Genomic DNA, 25,459 nt, shown 5'->3' with positions numbered 1-25,459 from the left:
AATCATATAATTAAACGGCGAGCATAGTTTTTGTGGTACAAATTACCGGGCCCCCAAAAACCGAAGGGGCATAAATTATACACGGAACGAAAGAGAATGACGCGTAGATGTGCAGAATCACATTTTTTTTTACTTTTTATTAACCGAAATAAGGAAATTAAACAAATTAAAATTCGATACAAAATAAAAAAAAAAAAACAAAAACAAAAACAACTGGAATTCTATTGGAAAATTTCCAATCGACTGGAATGAAATGTCATTCATGACTGAATGAATGAATGAAAGCATTCAGCGAAAATCAAAAAACATTAAGGTGGGTTCACATTGGTGCGTTGTTTTAAGATCGCACGTAAACTATGGTTAACTTTCATTGTTTTAGTTATCTAAGTTTAGAAAGTAAGATGTTTGTTTTATTACCATGAATTTTTTTGTTAAAATCGAATTCTATTAAAATCAAGTCTATTACTTTTGTAAACACTTTTGATACCAATGAAATCTATTTTCGTCCTTTTCTCTCTTGAAAGAACATAAGAATTTGTCAGCAATTACATGAAGCCTCAAGAGGCGCGACTCTTTTTAAACATAATGAGTGCAAAAGAGAAAAAAGATGAAAGAAAAAATTATCCGACCGGAGAGTCGTGGGTCGTGAGTCCGAGACTCTTTTTTGACGTTTCTTTTTCCACTTTTTCTTTTTTCAACATTCCCTCACATTTCTTTTTGCTTCTTGGTGCAATACAACAACAACAAATTTTAATTCAAAAGATAAATGTCAAATTTGAGTCCTTGACTCAAGAGGCATCGTGTAATAGTACGCGCCTCACAGAATGATTACACACCCGACAAACAATTTTGGTTCTATAAAGCTTTACAGATGCAATTGTTGCTTCTTTAAAGCATTATAGAAGCAAAATTGTTAGTAGGGCAGCCACACAAAAAAAATATAAAAGTTCTGACCTGGGATTGCGACTAAATTTTTCATATAGTTTTTGGGGTCGCTGAAACCGAATCCGAATTACGTTTTGCTCCATCACGTCAGGTTTTCGAGATAACCTCATAAAATGTCACGAAAACAAAAAATTTGTTTCTCTGATCTGGATGTGCGAATATGTTAATCATATAGTTTTTGGATCACTGAATCCAGATTCGAAGTCAATTTCGCCCTATCACGTCAGGTTTCTGGGATATCCTCAAAAAAATGTCAAAACCAAAAAAAACAAAGTTTTTACCTGGGGTTGCGACTAAATTTTTCATATAGTTTTTGGGTCGCTGAAACCGAATCCGAAGTCTATTTTGGCGTATCACGTCAGGTTTTTGAAATATCCTCAAAAAATGTCTAAACTCAAAAAAAAGTTCTTATCTGACATTTTTTGAGGATATCTCAAAAACCTGACATGATACGGAAAAATAGAGTTCGAATTCGGTTTTAGCAACCCAAAAACTATATGAAAAACTTAGACGCAACCCCAAATAAGAAATTTAGTTTTTTTTGGTTTTGACATTTTTTGAGGATATCTCAGAAACCTGACGTGATAATGCAAAATTGACTTCGAATCTGGATTCAGTGATCCAAAAACTAAATGATTTACATATTCGCATATCCAGATCAGAGAAAAAAATTTTTGTTTTCGTGACATTTTTTTATGTTATCTCGAAAACCTGACGTGATGGGGCAAAACGGACTCCAGATTCGGTTTCAGCTACCCAAAAACTATATGAAAAACTTAGTCGCAACCCCAGGTCAGAATTTTTTTTTTTTTGTGGGTGTGTTATCAAAAGAAATTTCGAAAAAAGAGTCAAGCCTCTTGAGGCTTCATGTAATAGCTGACTTTGACAGTTCCTTTACCATTTTACCAAGTTTTCACTTTTAGACGTTTACATTTTTGCATAAAAGGCACTAATATTTTATCGCCGCATGGCAAAGCGTTTTTCTTATGAGGTTCAGGGAAAACTAACAAAAACGTCTTTTTTGTTCCTTATCTACAATAACCTAAAAAGTGAAAAAAAGGGAAATTTACAAAATTAAATTTTTTTTATTTCTTTCTAGCGCTATTTGTTTTTGTTTATTAAAGCAAAAAATAAGCTTTTTGCATCATTATTTTTGATTTTAAGGTAAGAAAAACTGTCAAAAAATGAATTTGAAAATTTTGTAAAAAAGAGTTAAGGTATAACTACAACGTCCACTTTTTGCAAAAAGTCAAAAAGTGAACATTTTCAAACTCATTTTGTGACAGTTTTTCCCATCACAAAATTAAAAATATTGATGCAGAAAGCTTATTTTTTGGTTTAAAAAAACAATTTTTGTAGTTTTTTTCTAAAAAAAAATAGCGCTAGAAAGAAATAAAATTTTTTTAATTTTGTAAATTTCCCACTTTTTCACTTTTTAGGCCATTGTAGTTATGCCTTTAACAAATTGTTTTTATACAAAAAAATATGGTTTTCGCATTTTTTGTTTTAATTTTCTAGCCCGAAGAACCATACAAAAATGCGTTTGAAAATTGTCACTTTTGTACTTTTTCACTTTTTGAGCCAATGTAGTTAAAAGCCACTTAATGCAAATAATGCAAGTCAATAAGTCAACATTTTCAAACTCATTTTGTGATAGTTTTTTCGACCAAAAAATTTAAAATAATGATGCAGAAAGCTTATTTTTTGGTTTGAAAAACAATTTTTGTAGTTTTTTCCAAAAACAAATGGAGCTTGAAAAGAAATAAATTTTTTTTACTTTTGTAAATTTCCCACTTTTTAGGTCATTGTAGTTAAGCCTCAAGGCTTTAAAAGTATAACTACAACGGCAACTTTTTGCAAAAAGTCAAAAAGTGATAGATTCAAACTCATTTTATGACAGTTTTTACGACGACAAAATAAAAAATAATGATGCAAAAAGCTTATTTTTTGGTTTCAAAAAAAATGTTTGGTAGTTTTTTCCAAAAATTAAAAAAAAAACAAATATTGCTAGAAAGAAATAAAAAAAAATTTAATTTTGTAAATTTCCCACTTTTTCACTTTTTAGGTCATTGTTGTTATGGCTTTAACATAAAAAAAACGTTGTTGTGCGCCGCAGTTGTCGTGGTAATGCCTTAAGAATTGATTTGTTTGATTAAAAAATGTCGCTTCTCACCGCATAGTACCACGGATTACCTTTTTACTACTGTATATTATGAAGATCTACACCTGAACGCACCTTTAATAAATGTGAACATATCTTTAATCATTATTAAGTGTCTGAACGCATTCATTAAAATTTTCCTGGAAGATTTGACATTTCTCAAACGTCAAGCTGAAAGTTTTTTTCGTATTGTTAATTTGAGAACACCAACTTCAAATAAAGAGTAAATTCTAATTGAATATCGTTTTTTTATTGCGGAAAAATATAAAATAAATAAAAAAAAAACCATATTTTTTCCTGGCATAGTTATTGTGAAAAAGTCAAATTACTGTGACTTTTCTTCCCGTGATTGTCTTCAGGATATTTTGTCTCTGTAAAACGACAGCATACGGCCAAAATAATTAACTTTCTACTTCATCTTCACTCAGATCTTAATAATATCTGCAATTTCCCTTTGATTCTGATTAAAATAAATCTATATTACCGAAGAAAATAAACAAAATTATTGATCAAAGGAATCTCTGGTTTTATTTTGCAGAAGTTGTTTTGATTTCAGATTGACGTACGTGTTAAAATTGTTGTCAAAGGACACATACACAATCGCAAAAAGAACTCGGTCTGTTTTCATGTTCCTACAAGCTAAATGAAAAAAAAAAAAAAAAATGGTGTGAATGACAAATTTGAGTGAAGTTGGTGGAGGTTGAATGATTGACGGATGGAATTTGAACGAATGGAACATGAAACAGGTTGAATTGAATTGAAATGCAAGGTGCAAACACAATGCCCTTAAGGAGATTACACTTTGCATTTTCTTTTTCGATACTTTTTTTTACGTAGTTGAGCGTAGTTAAAACGTAGTTCAACAATATCTAAATCAGGCTTAAAATATATCAAAAAGTAGGTATATTATATATTCATGTGTAAAAAGTTTAGTTAATCGTAAGAAATCAACAACAAATACTATAAAAAATAAAGAAACTATTTTGGTATTATTGTGTTCAAAATTGTTGCAAATAACAAAAAAATAAAGAAATTGGCACTCGAATTTCGAGGGCTGGGTCGGCTAGTATTTATAAAGCTTTTTAATTAATATTTCTCGGTCTATTGTTTCGAACGCTCGTTTGAAATCTAAGAAAACAGCCAAAGTTGTATTACCCTTTTCCATTTCCTTTTTCCACTCATTTATAACGAAACTAATAGACGTTTCACACGAATGGGCTCGTCGAAAACCGGACTGTTCAACGCATATAATTGTCCTTTCTTCAATAAAAGATGTAAGTTGTTTACAGACTATGACTTCCATTATTTTTTCATATGTAGGTAACATATTTATTGGCCTCCAATCTTCAGGACTATTAGCGTTTTTAACTTTTTCTACCGGCACAATGTCAGCAACTTTCCAACTTTCAGGAAACGACCCTTCATTTAGCGATGAGTTTATTATTTTTAGGAGTGGAGGAAAAATGATTTCTTTGCATTCGAGGATCATTTTACAGTTTAAACCATAGCTATCATTTTTTGCGTTTACTGATTTCACCGTCGCTTCAAGTATTTGCTCATCAATTTGCTCAAACTTAAATGCATCATCATACAAGGCAAAATTGTCAGTGTACTGAACACTTGGAATATTACTGTTTATTTCTAAAACACTTTCAATAAAAAAATTATTTAAACCATTCGCAATATCGATATTACTTTTCAAAATAGTCCCATTTATTTCCAAATTGTTAAATGTACTTTTTTGATCTTTGAATATTTGACTTTTTAATACTTTCCACATACCCTTTTGATCGCCAGCCTTTTCATTTATTTTGGATTCGATGTATTTTTTCTTTGCCTGAACACACATATTTTTATAAGAATTTCTCGAGATTTTATAAATATTCCAATCTTCCAAAAGGTTAGTGAAAACTGCCCTATCATGTAAACGAATTTTTTCGGATCTATAAATCATCAATTCATCATCATACCACTCCGCACACTTTTTATCTACTATTATATTTTTAGTTAATTTTAATAAAGAATTCTTTATTGCTGCCTCAAATTTCACTGAATAGTCATTTAAATTATCCTCCGCATTTTCATTAAAACAGTTTTTGAATTCATTTATAAATTTATTTTTTTCATATTTCACATACTTTATTGTGTTTGGTTTGCAAGGAACTGACAGTCTTGTATAAATTTTAATGAACAAAGATTCATGATCAGACATTTTCCAATCATTTCGCACTTTAACATCTGCTCTAAGGGTAAAGTCAGTCATCACATAATCAATAAGTGTTTTTGAATGTTGTGTTATCCTGGTTGGTTCTTTAACTATTTGTTGAAGACCAATAAGATATTCAAATTGCTTTACATGATTCAATTCATAATTATTTATGTTAAAGTAATCTATGTTAAAATCACCAGCTATTACAAAATATTCATTTTCATTTATGTTTTTGGGAATCCATTCATTAAGAACATCAAAAAATTGAATAACACTGAGAGTTTCAGATCTGTAAATTAAAATCATATTCCACACTTCACTTCCATACGCTATAGTAACTGATATAATCCAGATTTTTTTGTCTATCACTAATGAGGTTTTATATACTTCTTCCGTCGAATCCGTCGGCCTCCGTCCGATCCGTCGCTTATGGGTTGCTTCCCATAAGAACGTGTGTATTTTATCTAGCTGTCAGTTGAAAACTTCGACGCAACGGACGCAACGGATTCTATGGGTTGGGCCCTTCAATGGGTTGGGCCATCGACAAACTATACCAGGACTGCGTTAAGGGCCATACAATCCGTCGCATCCTTTACGTCGACGGATTTAACTGACAGCTTTATAAAATATACACGTTCTTATGAAAACCGACCCATAAAACGCATTAGTTGAGTCCGTCATGTATGGGTCGATTCTCATAAGAACGTGTGTATTTTATCGGGTTGTCAGTTGAAAACTTCGACGTAACGCACGCGACGGATTCTATGGGTTGGGCCCTTTAGTATTTAACGTGTTGAAATAAATAAATAAATCTAGGACTGGAAACTTTCATACGTCTCTCCCCCCAAAACCCATTTGTTTACAGTGTTGTCTGTGAATATATGTGGAAGCCACCGCTGCACAGTGTGTCGTCCTCTTATGATAAATCACTTTTTTTTTGTTAAAAATTAATATTTTTGCTATTAAAATATAATTTAGAAGTGTCAACTCATATGAAAACATATTTATCTTAGAAAATAACCCAGGTTATGTATTCAAAATAAGCTCCGAAACATGAGTACCTCGGAAATCGAAAATATTTTCAGGAATTTATGCGAATCTTTGAGAGTGTATATTTCACGTTTGGTGAATGTTTGAAAAATTTTGTTAATGTTATTTTGTTTATTTGAGTGTTGTTGTAAAACGTATAACAAAAAAAAAATTAAATTTATAAAATTATATAAATATGAGTTATTAAAATTTCTTTGATAAATGGCCAAAAAAGAAAAAAATTAATTTTTAAACTTAATTAAAAAAAAAAACATACAAAATCATATCGATAATTTATATATATAATTTATATTATTTTGCCTAAGGCCTATACTTAATATTGGCAAAGTTTGGTGTGCTTCTGTTTGCGATTACCAGAGATATTCACATTTATGTGCTACGAGCCAAGTACTCAAAATAATTAATTTTTTGAAAAACAGCTTCAAGGGGATCACAAAAATGAAAAAATCGATGTATTTAATAATATTTAACCATACACAAGTAACAAAAAGCTGTTTATGTAATTAAAAATATTTTAAGTATTGTTTTCAACACGAAAAAAATTATATTTTTCTGCATACTAAATTTTTAATATAATTACTTGACCCGGCCACGCTCTACTGTGTATTATAGCTGTATTTACCAACCTCGCCGATATAAGAATTTACGAAAATGCAAATAAAACGTTATTTCAAAATTTGAAAGCGATTGACAAAAAACTATTCGAGATTTGCTATGAAACGCAAATAAACCTACGATTTTTTTTGTATAGAGAAGATAAACAAAACAAGTTGACTTCAACTTAAGATTTCTCAAAGTAGAAAAAAGATATTGAAAAAACTGTCACAAATTTATTAAAAATAAATCACCACGTTCAAGAACATAACCTCAAAAACAGTTAAAAAAAACGACATTTCAGATTTTCTAACGGGAATATTTCAAAAACGTGATATGATTCGACTTCGGATTCGAGTTCAGCACACCAAAAACCTTACGAAAAGTATATTTTTGTTTATATACCAAAAAAAAAAATAATTTTGCTCACAAGTGGCTTCTTCAATAAATGTTAATTTCATAAATTATACTAAAAAAAAAGTAATAGGTTGTTAAATTTGTTAATTTGTAACTTTTTTTTCTATTCCTGACATAAAAACATAAAAAAAGGTATTAAAACTCCAAAAACTTGGCTGCAAGTATTCATGATAAACTTTTGTATGGGCTCGACACACTGTGCGCTGTGGTAAATGACGTTAAACCGCACGACATTCACCACACCTCCAACACTCACACATAGATAGATTCACGACATTCACCAGTCAACACACCTCGCAGCTTGTAGGCAAACGTCATTTGACCGCTCAGGTTCTAGTCTTGGTAAATGTAGTTTGTCGATGGGTTGGGCCATAAACAAAAAATACCAAGACTGGAAACTCGGCGGTCAACTGTAGTTTGCCTACATTTTCTTGAAACAATGCACTTGTTCTCTTCTTTCATGAACAAAATAAATTATACTGTTTCACTTTCAATTTATGAGAAGATAGTATCTTTCTATCTTTTGAATAATTTACCACTTTAAAGAAATTTTTCAATCAATATACGCGCGAAAAAATTGTAAAAGAAAAACAAATATGAATTAGAGGAGAAAAAACGGATTCATGGCGAAATTGTATGATTTAAACCAGTGCAGCACTGCTTGCCATCAGTGTTTTTTGGTACAACTGGAAAACGCTGACATTCTTGTTTGAAAAAAAATGAGAACATAAAAAGTATGTTCAGCGAGGTTTTTTCTAGATCAGAACAGGACAGGACAGCACAGTTTGGTGAGAAACGTCAGATCAAGTTAGAACAGTCATTGTCAAAATAAAAAAAAAAACTAAAACAAATTGTAAATTATATGAATTTTTTGCTTATCGGTTCTCGTTAGTTTTATTTATTTTTTGAGTTTTTACTGCGGAAAATATAATGAAAAATTGTTTTTAGTTAGAAAAACCACGAGCACCCGAGAAATATTCGCACAATTAAATCAAAACAAAAATAAAAAATGACAGCTTTGCTTTTGACACTTCTCACGCATCTGTTCTAACCTGATCTGACTCAAAAGCAAGAACAGAAAATCCTGTTCTAAACTGTTCTAGTTTTGTCAATGAACAGGAAACTAGAACAGTTCAGCACAGAAAAAATCTCAATGTACAGCAAAAAGCTGTACTTTTCTGCCTAATACAGTCCAGCACAGCGTCAGTGAACAGACTTAAATACTCTTCAGAAGCTGCACTAATACATAAACATCATCAAGAAACTATTTTATTGAGAGTGCGCACAGGTAGGTTGAATTTTGTCATAAACAAAAAATACCAAGACTGGAAACTTTCGTACGTCTTTCCTCCCAAAACCCTTTTGTGTACAGTGCTGTCTGTGAATATATGTGAAAGCCACCACGTTGGTTAATGACGTTAAAACGCACACATTTATAGATTCAAGACATTCACCACACATCGAACACGAACACAACGATAGGTTCACGACATTCACCACACCTCGCAGCTTGTAGGCAAACGTCAGTTGACCGCCGAGTTTCCAGTCTTGGTATTTTTTGTTTATGAATTTTGTAGGATACAGGCAGCGATGCCAACTGAGGCATAATCATGCCTTTTAGGCATAATTTTATTAGCTAAGGCATTGCTTATTTTATGCCAAAAAGGCATAATTTTTTTCATTCTACTCTTGATTTATATTTTAAAAGTTTGTTATAATTTTTTAAATATTTTGATAAAAAGACTAAAAACTAATATTTTCTATATCTTCTAAATAAAGGTTGTTCAAAATTTTATCTACAGAATTTGTTTTTACCATTTAACTCTTGGTAGTGTTTAATTTTTCGAAGAATTTTTTTTTTCACACTAATCACTTTTACTAGAAAAGAATCTAATTTTGTTGCTGTAAAAAGGTCTAAAACGCTTGCAAATAGGTTAATATTTTTTATTGGTGAAAAAAATTGGCCGCTAATTTCTTCCAATTATATGAAGCAACGTCTTGAAAACTCCTTTCGAAGAAAATAAGTTTCCGTTACGTGACAAATAAGTTGCCTTAGCCCCGATTTTTCAATCCTCCGTTAGACTATCAGAAGAATAAATTTCAATATAAAAAATTTTATTCCTAGGAATAATCTCTATCTGAGGTTTATCTGACTATTGAAAAATTGGCCCTTAATGTATAAATTGATTAAATAAACATTTCGTTTTGTGTACTTGTGTACTTTTTGTATATAATAATTTTTTAACCATAAACTAAGAAATTTAAATTGAGGCATAATTTATTTGAAAAGGCATAATTTTTTTTCAAGTGAGGCACAATTTTGCCTATATGGGTTGGCAACGCTGGATACAGGATGGTTTTGCAGTCTGATCAACTTTTTAATCCTCTCAATCGGCCACTACAATTGTTATGTATGGGGGGCATAAACAAAAAATACCAAGACTGGAAACTCGGCGGTCAACTGACGTTTGCCTACAAGCTGCGAGGTGTGGTGAATGTCGTGAACTTATCGTTGTGTTCGTGTTCGATGTGTGTTGAATGTCGTGAATCTATTAATGTGTGAGTGTTAACGTCATTTACCAACGTGGTGGCTTTCACATATATTCACAGACAACACGGTACACAAAAGGGTTTCGGGGGGAAAGACGTACGAAAGTTTCCAGTCTTGGTATTTTTTGTTTATGATGGGGGGATCTCTTCTGTCGAAAGTATGGGTGAGAGGAAAATATTGACTACATTTTTGTTCTCTCTTGCACTAATGCAAAATTGTTCAACTATCTAGTTACATACGACACAAACTAAAAAACTGATTGGGCTCAACCGTTTAGTTTGTGATAAAACTCAAATCGTTTAGTTGATCCAACCGACGCACATAGGGGTATTTACCTTCAAAAACCGCTCATGAGAATTTTTTTTGCTTAATGAAGTTGTACTTGACTAAAACCAATAATTAACAGTAAAAGAGCTTTTTTCTAATGATTTTAGGTATAAAAAAAATTTTTGGATACACTTAAAAAAAAATATTGAATTCTGATATTTTTCAATATCAATAAATATTTGATAGTTAAAATGTCACGGTTATATTTGTTTAATTGATAATAAAATATCAATTCGTCAAAAAAAAAAATTTTTTAACTAAAACAGTCAATAGTTTTCACAAAACAAGGTTCACATAAAAGTCGATAAAAGCTAGACGGGCAAAAACGGGCAGACGTTTTTTTTTGTTTTTGCTTTTTGACATCTTCCTCTTTAATATCATACCAAAAATGTTACCGAATAACACCGAATGATATAACAAAAGGTCCATTGAAAAAGCAGAAATTAAAAAAATAACTGTCTTTTTAATTACATTTAAAATAAATTAATTTAACAATAAATTAAAGCTTCAAGTACAACAAATATATTTTTTAAATAAAGTACACACCTGCAACTGAAACATCCAAAACAAAAATTTTATGTAAAACAATAGAAACAAAAAAAAAATTTTATTATTGCCAATGTAATTTTTCACATAAAACAACTGAACCACATTAAAGGATTACAATCAATGACTTTCAACTGATGCTGTGGCTAAGTGCATGCATAAAAACAAAAAAAATACGGGACATTATTCCGTGGGTATTTAAGAATAGCCAAACAAAAAATCACTTCTCAACTCCACATTTCGCAAAAAAGTTATATGAGCGGGTTTTGGAGTTGAATACCCCTATGTGCGACGACGAAATAGTTTCTGCATTTGCGCGGGGTCCTAAACAAAACCGTGTATTTCATTTTTGAAACCAAACAGTTGAGAGTCTAAAAGTTGAATGTGCGCGACTAGCCGTACGGAATCGGGTTCTCAAAGCATTGTAACAAACCGATGTAATTTAGACTTAGAGGTTATAATTTGGACTCACCTTTTTTTCTAACATCTAGTATACATACATACATACATATGAACATTACATACATATGTACATTACATATGTATGTATATTAAAAGTTTATAAAAATGAAAAGATAAATTAGAATGATATGAATAATGGTGAATAATTAATCATAAACCTTAATTAGAAAATAAGTTTAAAATTGTTTACAAATGTAATGATTTTAGATAAAAACATAAGAGTACAATACAAAATATAAATGAAACGAATAACAAAAAACATCAATAAATAAAAAAACCTTTCCAATGTGGGAACAATTGTATGGCGGTTCTCTCCGGCAACAAAATGTCCATAAAATGTTGACTTCATGAGTAGCTCAAATAGTCTCCCACCCAACAGTGCACGGGAGATTCTCATTAACTTATGATTATGTTTATTTAAAAGGAACCAAATAGTTTTTGAAATTTCAAATATATGTATAAGTAAGATCACGCATTGAATAATTTAAAAAGCAATATGCGGTTTTTTTAATGCAGATTATAACATATGAAAGAAAGAAAAAAAGAAAACAAATCTTAAGTAATATATTTCAATATATAGAATATTTACCTTTCTAGAGTGGGTACAATTTTGACTTCATCTTCACCAGCAACAAAATGTCCATAAAATGTTGCGTGCATCATTTTGGTAAATAATTTTGTACCAAGCACCGTTTGAGCCACTTTCATAAGCTAATAAAATTTTGACAAAATGTTTCCGAAAGGAAATTTATTGTTTTTTTTTTGTCGTATTTTTTTAAATCAAGATTCAATAGCATTAAAAAAAGTTTTATAAAAATTGTAAGAATTATTGATAAACCAATGCAACAATTAATAGTTTATAGTCACAATGTTTCTACTTTGCTGTTGGTAACAGGTAAGAAACCATATAGAATTGGTTTTATGGTGAGACTAGAACCCCGATCTTCAAATTACAAATTATATTCTTCTACGTTGTTCATAAACCTTGTTTTATTGAAAACTGTGTACCTAAATTACACTGCAAACAACAAAAAACGGCAAGAGTATGAAAACTAAGGCGGTGAAAAATAGTAACGGAATTTTGTAGAACAGTCAAATATAAGCACCTTTTACTATGGATGTGTGGTCTATCTCCCAATTCCCACCGTTGACGAGGGAGGGGCAATTTTCTAAAAAAGGACTAAAAATGTTAAAAAAAAAAATATTTTAAAACAATGGCAACACTTAAAACTATAAAAGAACCTTTTTCAAAAGAGTTTTACACTTAGTTTTAAATTTAAAATCAAGTTATTTCAATCAATAGTTTTTGAAATAATCGAATTCAAAGTTAAAAATTGTGAAAAAAAAGCAAGTTTACTGCCGCAATTGATTCCTGATCAGACACTGAAAACCATTTACATATGTTTCTATGCCTTATAGTTTCTGAGAAAATTGAAAAACACGACAACTACTTATTTATAAGATTTTAATTTTTTAACTGTTTTCGATAAATTTGGCATTACATTGCCACCATTAAAAAATTCTTTGATATTTTATACATAGTGTAAGTTGAGAGCTTTGAGTACCTCCAAGAAAAACACTGGATACCTCGCCAGACAGGCTTCGGCTTTTATATAAAACTATGTCCTACAAGAGCAAACTTTTTTCTCTAAATGTTTTCAAATAACCGTTTTTTATTTGCATTAACATTTTACTTTCCATATTTAGTAAAAACAACTTTTGTTCGCGTTCAATGACACCGAACAACTGCGTATAAAAGGGGGAGGGGGGTCACGGGGTCATGACTTATAACACCTTGTCTAAAGGCAAAATAAACATTTAAGCAAGCTTAGATAACTAAATAACCTTAGAGAAACAATTTAAGAAAATCTAAAATATAACAGAATGGTTTAATTTCGTTAACCGCTGATAAATACTCGAAATCTGAAGAAATCAAAGACGAATTTTGTTTGAAGTCTTAAATAACTAGTGAAAAGCATCTGATAATTTGTATCCCATCGTCATTCAAATAATACCTAATATTTGCATAAATTTTAAAACAACATTTAAAAAAATTTAACTTTCATATGCAAAATTTTTTTAACAAAACTCTGAAATTCGTTTGTTTTAGGTTTGTAGTATTTTTAATTTAAATGTTTAAAAGTTACCACAGTAATTTAATAAAAAAGATTTTCATTATAGCTTTTCAAAATAATTTTGGACTAATGGAAAACAATTCTGAGTTGTTTTTTCTTTGAAGGCAGATTATTCAATCGACGTACAGTGTAATGTAAAGAACAGGATGGTCTTTATTGGCTCAACTGTATAATTCTTAGAATTCTCAGCAGCTGGCCGATTCGAAACACGAAACTAAAAATATTCATAATTGTAATAGAAAATTGTAAAACCTTACCACATTGTACAATATTTTCATTATTTGGAAATTTTTAAAATCGTTTTTTTGTTAAACCAACCTGAATTATTCACTGGTTGCCTTACTTTCCATTAATAAGACTGATTTTTATTTACACTGCGCGTCACTTGAATAGAAACAACAATTTTTCTTTAAAAAATAGCGATTGGCGCTTTGATGAGGTAACTTAGTAGATTTTTGGTTTTGCATTTTCAAAGGGGAACTTTTAACAAACAATGTTGTAAAAACAAAAAAACCCAAAACAGAAACCGTATGGCTACTAGATGCGTTTTTTCTCATTACTTCACAAAAAACAGTGTTTTTTTTTGCGTCACTTGAATAGAAAAAAGCTCTTAAATTAGATAAAAATGATGAAAAATCACGGACAAAACTAATTTTAGTAAAGCAGTATTAAACTTTGACATTATTTGCACATCATAACCAATTATGGGCTAAGAGCTACCATTAGGCACCACAGAAAATGCATAAATAGAATTTAACATTGAAAATGCACTTGTACTGTACACAATCGTGGACCTAATTGGAGAAAGTGATAAAAGTGTTTGGTAACTTCTTACAAATTAAGAAAATGACATTTTCTACAATTTAAGGATTGAATAAGTGAAATAAACTTTTGTTTTCATCCGGAATGCATCTGTTTTGTTTCTATTGAGTTGTTTTTTCTGGAACTATCCTTGTGCAATCTCTGAGACGGTTGTTTTTCCACGTTCCTTAACTTCCCAAGAGCTTCTACCATTATTTCTTTGTAAAAGTTTGCATCTTTTTTCGAAGCGTGAAGCTTCAATTTTGCTATTGCACATCATAAAACAAAGCGTATTACTATAACACATTTTAGTGCCCTTTGGTGGCTTTGCGATAAAAGTTATTCTTTCATAAACCAATGAAATAGGACTAATATTAACGTGGTTCATCTGAGTTGGTATGTTTTCCTCTAAAAAACCACTCTTTACTCATTTCTTTTCAGTTCGAACGCAACTATAAAATAGTTAACTTTTTTGTAATCCTAGTAGAACTTAAAATGTTGTTATTCTGCATTTTGAGGCTTTTTTAATGTTGTGCTCCTTTAATAACTTCCATGATGGAACAAACCTACACATTACCATCGCACTAACACCACGTTTTTGACCGATTTTAGCGGCAAAGTAAAGGAAATTGCAGCTAGTTTTTAAATTATTTTTTTTCTCTGCTCTTGATTTGGGTCTCACCTGTCTTATTTTTTTATTCAATCACTAGTTTACGATATTTTAAAAATATTCTCATCCAAATTTGGCAAATTTTCCAATTTCGTTCGCGATTTTGCATAGTGCAAGTGCATTTCCAATGTTGCCTGCTATTTATGCATTTTCTGTGGTGCCTAGTGGTATCTCGTAGCCCATAATTGGTTATAATCTGCAAATAATGTCAAAGTTTAATACTGCTTTACTAAAATTAGTTTTGTCCGTGATTTTTCATCATTTTTATCTAATTTAAGAGCTTGTTTCTATTCAAGTGACGCAAAAAAAACACTGTTTTTTGTGAAGTAATGCGAAAAAACGCAACTAGTAGCCATACGGTTTCTGTTTTGGGTTTTTTTGTTTTTACAACATTGTTTGTTAAAAGTTCCTCTTTGAAAATGCAAAACCAAAAATCTACTAAGTTACCTCACCAAAGCGAAAATCGCTATTTTTTAAAGAAAAAATGTTGTTTCTATTCAAGTGAAGCGCAGTGTATATGTTTTTTTCCTTTAAATATTTTTTTAGGCCAAATTTTTGGGATTTATGGCGTAATTAGTCATTTTAAGCGAATTTTGTTCGTTAATAAGTTTTACAATTGATATAGGGGAAGTGGGGGTAAGACCATAGCCGTAGCTAGGATTTCATTTCGGGGGGGGGGGAGGTGTAAGCTCAGACCAAACAAATTTTTTTTTTAGAAATCACAATACTTTGTATCAACTATATGTAACTGCAGTCGATTCTAAATCCCGCTAAATCAAGTAGTCATTTGAACTGTGCAGAAGCGAAACATTTGCCAATATCCTTTTTAAGTATTTTTTACTAGAGGAATTCGTAGTTAAAAGTTTAAAAGAGTCCTGCTTACGGTAAACGAATTTAAAAATGACCGAATATTCAGCGGCATCTCTAGTTTTGTAGGTACAAAAAGTGATAAGTTGGTTGATATAAATTTTTTTTAAGAAACAAATTTTAATCATTCTAAGGCTTCTATAAAAAAAATTATTTCGTACAATTTAATATATAAAACATTGAAAAATGGACTTTTTCTTGCACTGAAATTTTGTAGCAGAAAATAGACAGGTACATTCTATCTATTGAGTTCTAAATGAAATTACCAATACTTAAAAACCAAAATTTTAAATAATCCAAGTTGTTTGACATGAGCTAATTACACTGGTCAACAAGGTTTTTGTTACAGAAACCAGGGTATACTTTTCTTTTCTTTTAGAAACTGTTACAAATTCAATTTAAAAAAAAATAAGTAAACGCTAAAAAATAACCCTGAAAACTGGTAAAAAGCGGCATTTTCGATTTTCTAACGGGAATATCTCAAAAACGTGATGTGATCGAATTTTTCTGACTTCGGTTTCGAGCAGCACACAAAAAACCTATAGAAGAGTATTCCCTGGTTTCTGTAGCAAAAAAGAAGTTTAATTTTGTTGACCAGTGTTATACTTCACTTTGAAATTTAACAATAAACTGAAATTGTTTAATTTTATAATTTGAAACAAAACAATAACGAAATGTTGTAAATACAGTGCTTTGCAAAAGTATAATCGCACCATATAAAAATGCTATTTATATAAAACCGAGTATTGCAGCGACACCCTACTATTTTTTTTATTAAAGGGGATCAAAAAACAAGAATATTGAGAAGAACAAAATGTCCCGTTACTTTCTCTTATAATTTTTAAGAATTAAAAACAAGTTTTTCTTCCATTGCAAAAGTATAATCACATTTTTTTTATTTTGAGTATGGCCAACAAGGTTTTTGTTACAGAAACCAAGATATACTTTTCTAAAGGTTTTTTATGTGCTGAGCTCGAATCCGAACTCAGAAAAATTCTATCACATCGCGTTTTGGAGATATTCCCGTTAGAAAATCGAAAATACCGCTTTTTACCAGTTTTCGAGGTTATTTCCTAGCGTTGGTAGGTACTACAGTCTCTGAATAAATCGATACATTTATTTTCGCTTACATACTGGATTTAAGGTTAACATAGAACAAAAGTGGGTAATAAGCAACTGAATATATTTCGGACAGTAGAAAAGATGTCTGAAAGATTTAAATAGATTTAAGGGTAATATTTCAAACACGAGATGTGATCGAATAAGTCCGTCTTTGGATTCGAGTTCGGCCACCGAAACCCTTTGAAAAAGCATAGTTTAGTCCCGGCACCAAAAACCCTGCATAAGTACTTGTGGTACCTATTTAAAGGGTTCTTAAAAGAGCATTTTAAGGTGTTAACATAGTGCTTAAGGAAATGGTGAAAGAGATAAAAACTCTTTGTAATGGACCAAGCAATTTTTGTTTTCCTTTATACAAACTTCATCGACAGCTTCTGCAACGATGCAAAATTGGTAGTGATTTTAAGGGAGATTTTCATATAGGTAATCAAATCACTAAAATACAAAAACAAATCATTTAGTGCTGCACATATTAGACTTGTATATGTTTATAATATAGGTATCTTTTGATTTTCTGAAAAAAAATTTCGGGGGGGGGGGGGTTAAACACCCAAAACCCGCCTATGGGGACAAGACCGTTTTTGTGCTATGTTTTATGAAAAAAGTAAAATTGGCAACACTTGCCATATAAAATAGGTGCCTTTTGGTATGATCATAAAAATTTTTAACTTGTCCTTTTTTTATATTAAAAAGTGAATAATCAAAAGTATTTTCTACGAAAGAAGGAGTCATAAAGATAAATAAAAAAAAATCCAGAACATCAGATATGTATGACTAAGGTAAGACCGCCTACAAGCGAAATTGGAACCTCTGGTAGCTTAAAAAAAAGTGAAAAAAGAAGTTCACCCTAAAATCTTTCAAAAATCTAAGCCCCAGGCGCCAAATAATACTTTAAGTGATGATGTTCTGACGGTGTGAATACCTCTTTATCCTGCGGAAAAGTCTAAGTAAAGAATGCGAATAAATCACTGAACTCTAAATAAGTCATTTTGACAATGAGCTTGCATAAATTTTCAGTGAAACAAGACGACCGAAAATCAAGGCCATTCTTATCAAAATACGGAATATCGACTATAACCATTACTTCGATCTAATGGCTATAATCTCGCTGCAAAAGCAGTTCACCCCTTTCTAAATCAAATTAGAAATGATTTTAACTTTCCAAGACACACATATTTTATTTTATTCCTCGGAAAGAACACACACGCTGCAAATCTCTTTTTTAACTCATGTGACACTTTTCGAAATTCAACCTATTTTCGATTCTTTGAGGTTTTAACGAAGTTTCCTGGTTTTAAGGTTTGGGCACTTTTCATCAATCTTTCTACAGTTGAAAGACTAAGGGCCAATTTGTTCAGAGTGGGTTAAATCTACAATTTGATTATCACGGTTTTCGCTTAATTCGTAATTAAGGATCCGTGATAATCAAATAGCGTTTGTTCACTTTTTTTCACCTTGATTAACAAATCAAGGAATTTCCACAAATCATTCCATTTTCCAGTCTATCTGCGAGTTTTGTTGTCAAAACTTTATCAAGAATTAATGTCTTTTCGATTGGTTTCACTCAAGAATACACTCATTCTGAAATCGAATGGAACAGGCCAAGTCGATTCCACTCAATGCTGTTTTTTTGTGTTTGTGAAATTTCAAATGTCAAATATTGATATTATTTTTATTTTTCAAACGACGGAAGAAGAAAATGTTAAAAAAAATCATTCCACTGCATTAAGGTAGATACCCATTTTAATCTTTTTATTAATTTTAATTTTAATTTAATTTAAATTTTTGAATGACAACAGAAAAAGAATGATTGAGTATTTTTTTGTTGACATTTTAGTGTTCATGTATTAGTGCTTCTGATTTTAAATCGAGAAGAGAATTTCTCTTCTGAGAAGCGTTCTGTCTGTCAGTTTTGTGCGAATAAAACACTTACAGAAGGCTTCTGTATGATTCCAGACGCTTCCGAAGAGCCAATCGAAAACGCCCAAACAACCATTAATAGTATTTTGTTTATTTTATTTTTTTTATTTATGAACATGTTTTCAGAAATATGTATGTATGTCAAAGCGGCAGAAGCCCAAAAGAATTTCTCTAAGACGTAAGAAGAAAAAATTGCAGAAAAAAAATTTGCAGAAAAAGGACATTTTGGAGAAAGGATACAGATTTGGAGGAATATTTGTACATAGCTGAAGTGCTACAATTTCAATGAAAAATAAATATTTAATAGTTATTCTACGTGACAGCCAAAAAAGTTTTTGTTTTTTTTTTTATTTAATTAGAAACTTCATGTTAATGTCAGTTTTCGTTCGTTTTTGTTTGAAAACAACAACAAGGCTAATTTGTTTTAGTGTATAAGCAATTCCTCTATGTGTGGATGAAAAAACAGAATTCCAGTAAATCCTTGATTAAGTGGTGCTAATCGAGGAAAATCCGCTGATTACAGAAATCTCAAATCCGTAATTACAATTGTAGTGAACAAACAATATCTACGATTATCAACTGGAATAATCCCTGATTAAAGATAATCGGTTGTGAACAAACCGGCCCTAAGAGTACTAGCAGGGGAAGATCTAATTTAAGATTTTAATACGCAAGAATCGAATACCAACCAAAGGATAGTGCCCTTTTCTTTTAATTTGTAGGCCCTTTTCCCCTCGTATCATATTTTTACTATAGTTTTTTTTATAGTTCTACGATTTTTTCATTTTTTCTCGATTTTACCTTAACTTTGTTCGGTCTACAAACTTGATTTTTATTTTTCCTTCGAAACTGAGGCCTCTGGACTGTCTGATTTTCCCTTAAAACATATTTAAATAAACCTCACTTTACTCCCCAAAAAACCCGCCCACTAATCTAAGTTTCTTTGAACCCAAACTTATTTTAAAGTGGGTGAACCTATTCTATTGACCAATTAAAATAGGCCTTTTTTAGATACATTCCAAAACAGGATGAAGGAGAGGCATTGATGAAGACGAATATGTTCGTCTTCGCTATAATCTTCTTATAATCTGCATTTGTGAAGATCTCTGCATTTTCATCTTCTCTCTATTCAACATCTGTGGTTCTTAAATACTGTATCGCCTTTAAATGCAGATCTGGGCCTTATTGCACCAACTACTTTGCACTTTGCATTTTGCAACTTTGCAAAACAATACTTTTCTGCAAAGTAAAAGTGCAAAGTGTTGCACCAAAAATTAAAAGTTCCCCACGTTGCACTTTGCAATTTTTGATGTTTTCTTGCAAAGCAAAAAGTGCGGGCGTTGCAACAACTAAAAATGGAACTTTGCGTAATTTGAAAATTTGCAAAGTAAAGCAATAATTAGTTTCAACTTTTTTTCGTTGTTAAAAAAGGTTGAAATCTTCTTTTTTTACTTAACCTTCCGATAACAACACACTTTTTGGTTGTCCTAAAATTAAATTAAAAAAAAAAATACTTTTAGGTATAATAAAAATTATATATTTGATCATAACACTTCATAGGGTTCAACAGAATCAGAAAATAGAATATTCACAAAAAAAAAACAATAATTGTAAAAAAACAAAGGAAGAAAAATCAAGCCTGGGGTGGTATAGCACCCTGTTGTCATCGGAAGGTTAAACAACGATATCTTATGAAATTTTGTTGTACTTTACTCTATCATTTGTTATTTTGTTGGTTATAGATACTTAGGCTGTTGCTTTATTGTAATTTGTTTAAAGAAGAAAATAATAGAATATTTAATATCAATATAATTTCATTATTTATTATTTTAACTTTAAATTGCAATCATTCTTTGAATGACGGTTAATTTTGAATAAGGTGGTTGGCAATTCTGGAGGAGGCTAAGTGGCCATGAAGCAGAGGGCAGAGATGTGTTCTTTATTTTACCATAGTTTACTTATGTTTATATTATCGAACTAAATGGTCTATTGTTTAGTTACAATTTCTAATTATTTGAAATGGTTCCTAAACTCCTTTTGAAGTGTCAAATAGTCACGATTCGTAACTTTTTCCAACTCACTTCCATGAGTTTAGTGAGTTGTTGATTTAAGAAATAAGATGTTTGGTTTTCAAGACAATTCAAACATTTGTATTTCTTTTATTAATCAGCGGAAAAATTAAGTTAAAATGGTATTTTGGAAATGATGGGAGAAAATTTGTTTTGAATAAAAACATGATTTTTGGTTATAATAAAGGAATTGGAATTATTCTAAAAAAAAAAATCGTTTGACAGTTTATCATTATCAAACAACAAATCATTCTTAAATGATTTGTAAAAAGAACACACAAATTCTAATAATGCCATTTCAACTTCTTTTCACATAGTAACCATAGTTAAATATTCCCAATAGTTAATTATTCCTAATTTCAAAATTCATTCTCACGTACCTATTCTTATTCTCTATCTTCAAAAAGTCATTCAAAGCGATTCATTTGAAATTATCATTTAATATAACCGAACTTTACACGAGAAATGGCCATCCGCAAACGAAATTTTGTCTTTGCATATTATTGCAAAACTTTGCAGAATTTCATATGGAAAGAGCAAAGTTTTTTGGTTGGTGCAACGAAATTGAAGAATTCTCTGCAAATTGGCAAAACTTTGCACTTTTCAGAAAAGTACTTTGTGCTTTGCAAATTGGTGGTTGGTGCAACAAAATTTGCAAAGAAGGAATTTTTGTTTTACTTTTCAAAAAAATAATTTCCTCGAGCTAAATGGTCTATTGTTTAGTTACAATTTCTAACTATGTATTTGAAATGGTTCCTAAACTCCTTTTGAAGTGTCAAATAGTCACGATTCGTAACTTTTTCCAACTCACTTCCATGAGTTTAGTGAATTGTTGATTTAAGAAATAAGATGTTTGGTTTTCAAGACAATTCAAACATTTGTATTTCTTTTATTAATCAGCGGAAAAATTAAGTTAAAATGGTATTTTGGAAATGATAGGAGAAAATTTATTTTGAATAAAAACATGATTTTCGGTTATAATAAAGGAATTGGAATTATTCTAAAAAAAAAAAATCGTTTGACAGTTTATCATTATCAAACAACAAATCATTCCTAAATGATTTGTAAAAAGAACACAACAAATTCTAATAATGCCACTTCAACTTCATTTCACATAGTAACCATAGTTAAATATTCATAATAGTTAATTATTCCTAATTTCAAAATTCATTCTCACGTACCTATTCCTATACTCTATCTTCAAAAAGTCATTCAAAGCGATTCATTTGAAATTATCATTTAATATACCCGAACTTTACACGAGAAATGGCCATCCGCAAATGAAATTTTGTCTTTATTATTGCAAAACTTTGCAGAATTTGATATGGAAAGAGTAAAGTTTTTTTGGTTGGTGCAACGAAATTGAAGAATTCTCTGCAAATTTGCAAAACTTTGCACTTTTCAGAAAAGTACTTTGTGCTTTGCAAATTGGTGGTTGGTGCAACAAAATTTGCAAAGAAGGAATTTTTGTTTTACTTTTCAAAAAAATAATTTCCTCTTTGCAAATTGGAGTTTGGTGCAACAGAATTTGCAAAGTTAAAGTGCAAATTTGCAAAATGCAAACTGCAAAGTGGTTGGTGCAATAGGGCCCTAGAAATGCTGACGTGAAGAAAGCTTCAAAAAAGTACTCAAAGCGTACTCCCATCATTGGATTGAAGGAAAACGACATTAAAAAGTCAAAAATAAGAAAAGGGCAATCTTATTGAAGTGAAGGAAAACGATATTAAAAAGTTAAAAACTAAGAAAAGGACAATCTCAGTGGAGTCAACAAAAAATGACATGAAATCACGTTTATTGAGTAGAATCAGTGATTGAGTAGAATCAGTGAGCAACATAGGCTGTAATGTTTATAAAATGTTTTTTTTTTTTTTAGATAAACTACTCATAGTAGCAGTAGGTACCTACTACCATCATTATCCTTTGTAAGAACAATTTAAATCGAGGACGACAGAAAAAAACCTGCGCAGTAATCAGATTATTAAAAAATCGATTCTAGGAAAATATTATGTGGGTACACAAAAGATAGTTAATCCTCCAGCAAAGTAAAATCTTTAATTGTGACTACAAAAAAAAAATAGCTCGAGCTTCAATACATTATGAAGATGTACAAAATAATAAACGCATTTTTTTTTTTTTTTTCTAGAAAGGTCTTTAATTTGACCGTCAGACTTACCTGCATATTGTGCTCAACAAGATACTGGCTGGAACAAATTATATACACGACCAAAGCTCGAACGAGCTCGCCAGTAGTCTTACTCTTAAATGCAGCAATGGGATCGTTAAAACTGACGTCTAAGGGATCACGTTGCGGTGGTGCAGAGTGGGTTGATAGTTTTTTTTCCTGCCTTTTCGTGAACTTCTGATCAACTTGAGAGAGTTTACGAGCATCCAAATGCACATTTCGACGTAGTATTCCAGCTGAATGAAAAACTATATCCCGGCATATGATTGATTGCAAACATTTTTTATTTAATTTTACAAGATTCTCATTGTTCTCACTATGGCTGCTTAGGACTCTTCTAGGTTGTTCAATTTGTAATGATTTCCAATTTGAAGCGAATAAGGTAGAATCGTGGTCTTTATTGGAAATAGTGTATTTACTGTGACAGCAGACAAAACTTGCTTTGCGTTGACGGCACATGTAACGCAAAAACGCCATCATAAAACTGAAAGTTTTAAAATCCTTCTTTAATTCGTTAAATTGTTGAAATTTGTTATCGAATAAAAAAATTAACACAAGTTTGCTTTACGCTGAAGACAATTTTCCTTAACTTTTTTAGGTATATGATCTACCTACAAGACTTCAGTCAGAAATCACAATGCCTCACTCTCTCGTTTCCTCTCACTCCCTTTCTTTTCGCTATCGCGTTTTATTTTTTTATTCTTGTCAAAGTTATACAACAATTTTATCCTTTCCTCCTAAAAATTACATACATATATCGAGGATAAGGATTTGTGTTAATTGGTAGGTATTATGAAAAATGAAAATTGTTTGTTGTTTTCCTATTATATTGACAGTCAAACTTAAAATTGAAATTAGTTTGCATCAGAATCAATGCTAAATGTAAAACAAATAAAATAAATTCATATTAGGTAGATAGTTAGGGAGAAAAACACCAAAAAGAAATTCAAACAGACTTAGAATTCTTGCGGCCGAGGCCGACCCCTACATTGAAGAATTAATTACAACCGACGACTTTAATAATATACCGGCACACTGTATAAAAAAAACCAATATAGATCGCTCCATCAATTTGAATAGAATGATACACAATTAGATATACACGTGTAACCAGCAATAAGTGCAAAAATCGGAAAAAAATATAATATCGACACCCCGTTGGCTTTCGTAGTTTCATCACCTAATATGGTTATTATATAATCTTCGAAAAATCTACCTATTCCCTTTACAGAATAAAATGAAAGCCGGTCGTTACTACATAATGACTTTTTTTGTTCTATTACATAAATCAATAAATCCCTTTCCTTAAAATAAGGAAAACTAATGTCAGAATAAAAAAAATTACATCCCTATTTATTATAATTAACGTTTTAAGTAAAAAAATCTTTATTTTTTTTCTATTTTTCCGAACAAAAATAATCAACACACCAGATAAATTCAAACGCACGAGATGAAAGTTTTCAGTGAACTGAATATCGTATAATATGATTCCATTCGCTTTGTGGATTGTGGGAGTCGAACTTTTATGCTCTACTCTGTACTGTCTGTCTGTAGCTGTAGCTGCAAACTGTACTGTAGAGGTAGACGTAGAGTGAAGTCTTCTGTAGCGAAGTTGTGTTTTTATGTAGTCATACAGGGATGAAAAATCATCTTTCAGCATTGTATGAATTGTACTTTTTGAATCTTTCAAATTTTAGGAAAGAACAATTTAAAAAATTTATTTTTTATGAACGAATAACTTTAAGGCAAACCAAAAACTAAATATTTTTTTTTTTTTCAAAAAAATAGGAAAGGCATTTTAGGGTATTTTTGTTCTTGTAGGCTAGGCGCACACATGCGATTTTAGTATTTTTATGTAAATAATAATTTGTTTCGGAATCATGGTGCGAAAAATTAAGTTTTTTAATTGTTTTTTTTTTTTTTCTGTTTTTGTTAAAGAAGAATTTATTTATTTTTTTATTTTTATTATATTTAAATGACCCCAGTAAAAATGCAGCACCGCCGCCGCACGGCTTTTTGACCACCGCACCACGTCCGCACCATGATCACAAAATTTCTTTTTCGTGCGGCTGTGATACGGCGGCCAAGAATATTTTTCTTTAAAAATTCAATTTCTAATTGCTTCCTCTACTTAAAAAAATGCTAAGATTTCATGCTTTCCTTATATAAACAAAGTTTGAGTAAAATATTTTTAAATTTTTGTTTTGTTGAAGCAGATAAGAGGTAACAATGTGTCAAGTTCAATTAATTAATAAATTAGTAAGTAATTAAACGTTTTAAAACGCATATTTGGCATTTGACAAATCAAAAGTAAGTCAAATTAACGTTTTAAATATGGAAGGTTTTAATATCCATTATCATTAAGAATAAAAACAATGCAATGCAAAAAACATTCATATCTATGACAAAATGGTAATTTTGAAAAAAGGGGACA

At 30.7% G+C, this 25,459-nt stretch overlaps 1 protein-coding gene across 5 annotated transcripts in view; it reads right to left on the bottom strand.

The window, feature by feature from the left end:
- The window catches only part of LOC129912126 (proline dehydrogenase 1, mitochondrial), a 246,369-nt gene extending 221,769 nt beyond the window's left edge, over positions 1–24,600 (bottom strand). The window contains exons 1-4 of one of the 5 annotated variants that reach the window (XM_055990252.1): positions 24,454–24,600; positions 23,343–23,509; positions 23,017–23,273; positions 11,852–11,973 (exon numbers count right to left, since the gene is read on the bottom strand). In XM_055990252.1, coding sequence (XP_055846227.1) covers positions 11,852–11,973; positions 23,017–23,273; positions 23,343–23,505 — 542 coding nt within the window. In that variant the 5' untranslated portion in view covers positions 23,506–23,509; positions 24,454–24,600. Of the gene's footprint in view, positions 1–11,540; positions 11,663–11,851; positions 11,974–23,016; positions 23,592–23,615; positions 24,343–24,453 lie in introns of those variants that run through there. The other 4 variants (XM_055990248.1, XM_055990249.1, XM_055990251.1 and 1 more) reach the window with 4 other exon arrangements.
- Positions 24,601–25,459: the final 859 nt, after the last annotated feature.

The sequence above is a fragment of the Episyrphus balteatus genome, chromosome 2 (assembly GCF_945859705.1).
Source record: "Episyrphus balteatus chromosome 2, idEpiBalt1.1, whole genome shotgun sequence".
Taxonomy (NCBI): domain Eukaryota; kingdom Metazoa; phylum Arthropoda; class Insecta; order Diptera; family Syrphidae; genus Episyrphus; species Episyrphus balteatus.
This window is presented reverse-complemented; position numbering and strand designations above follow the sequence as displayed.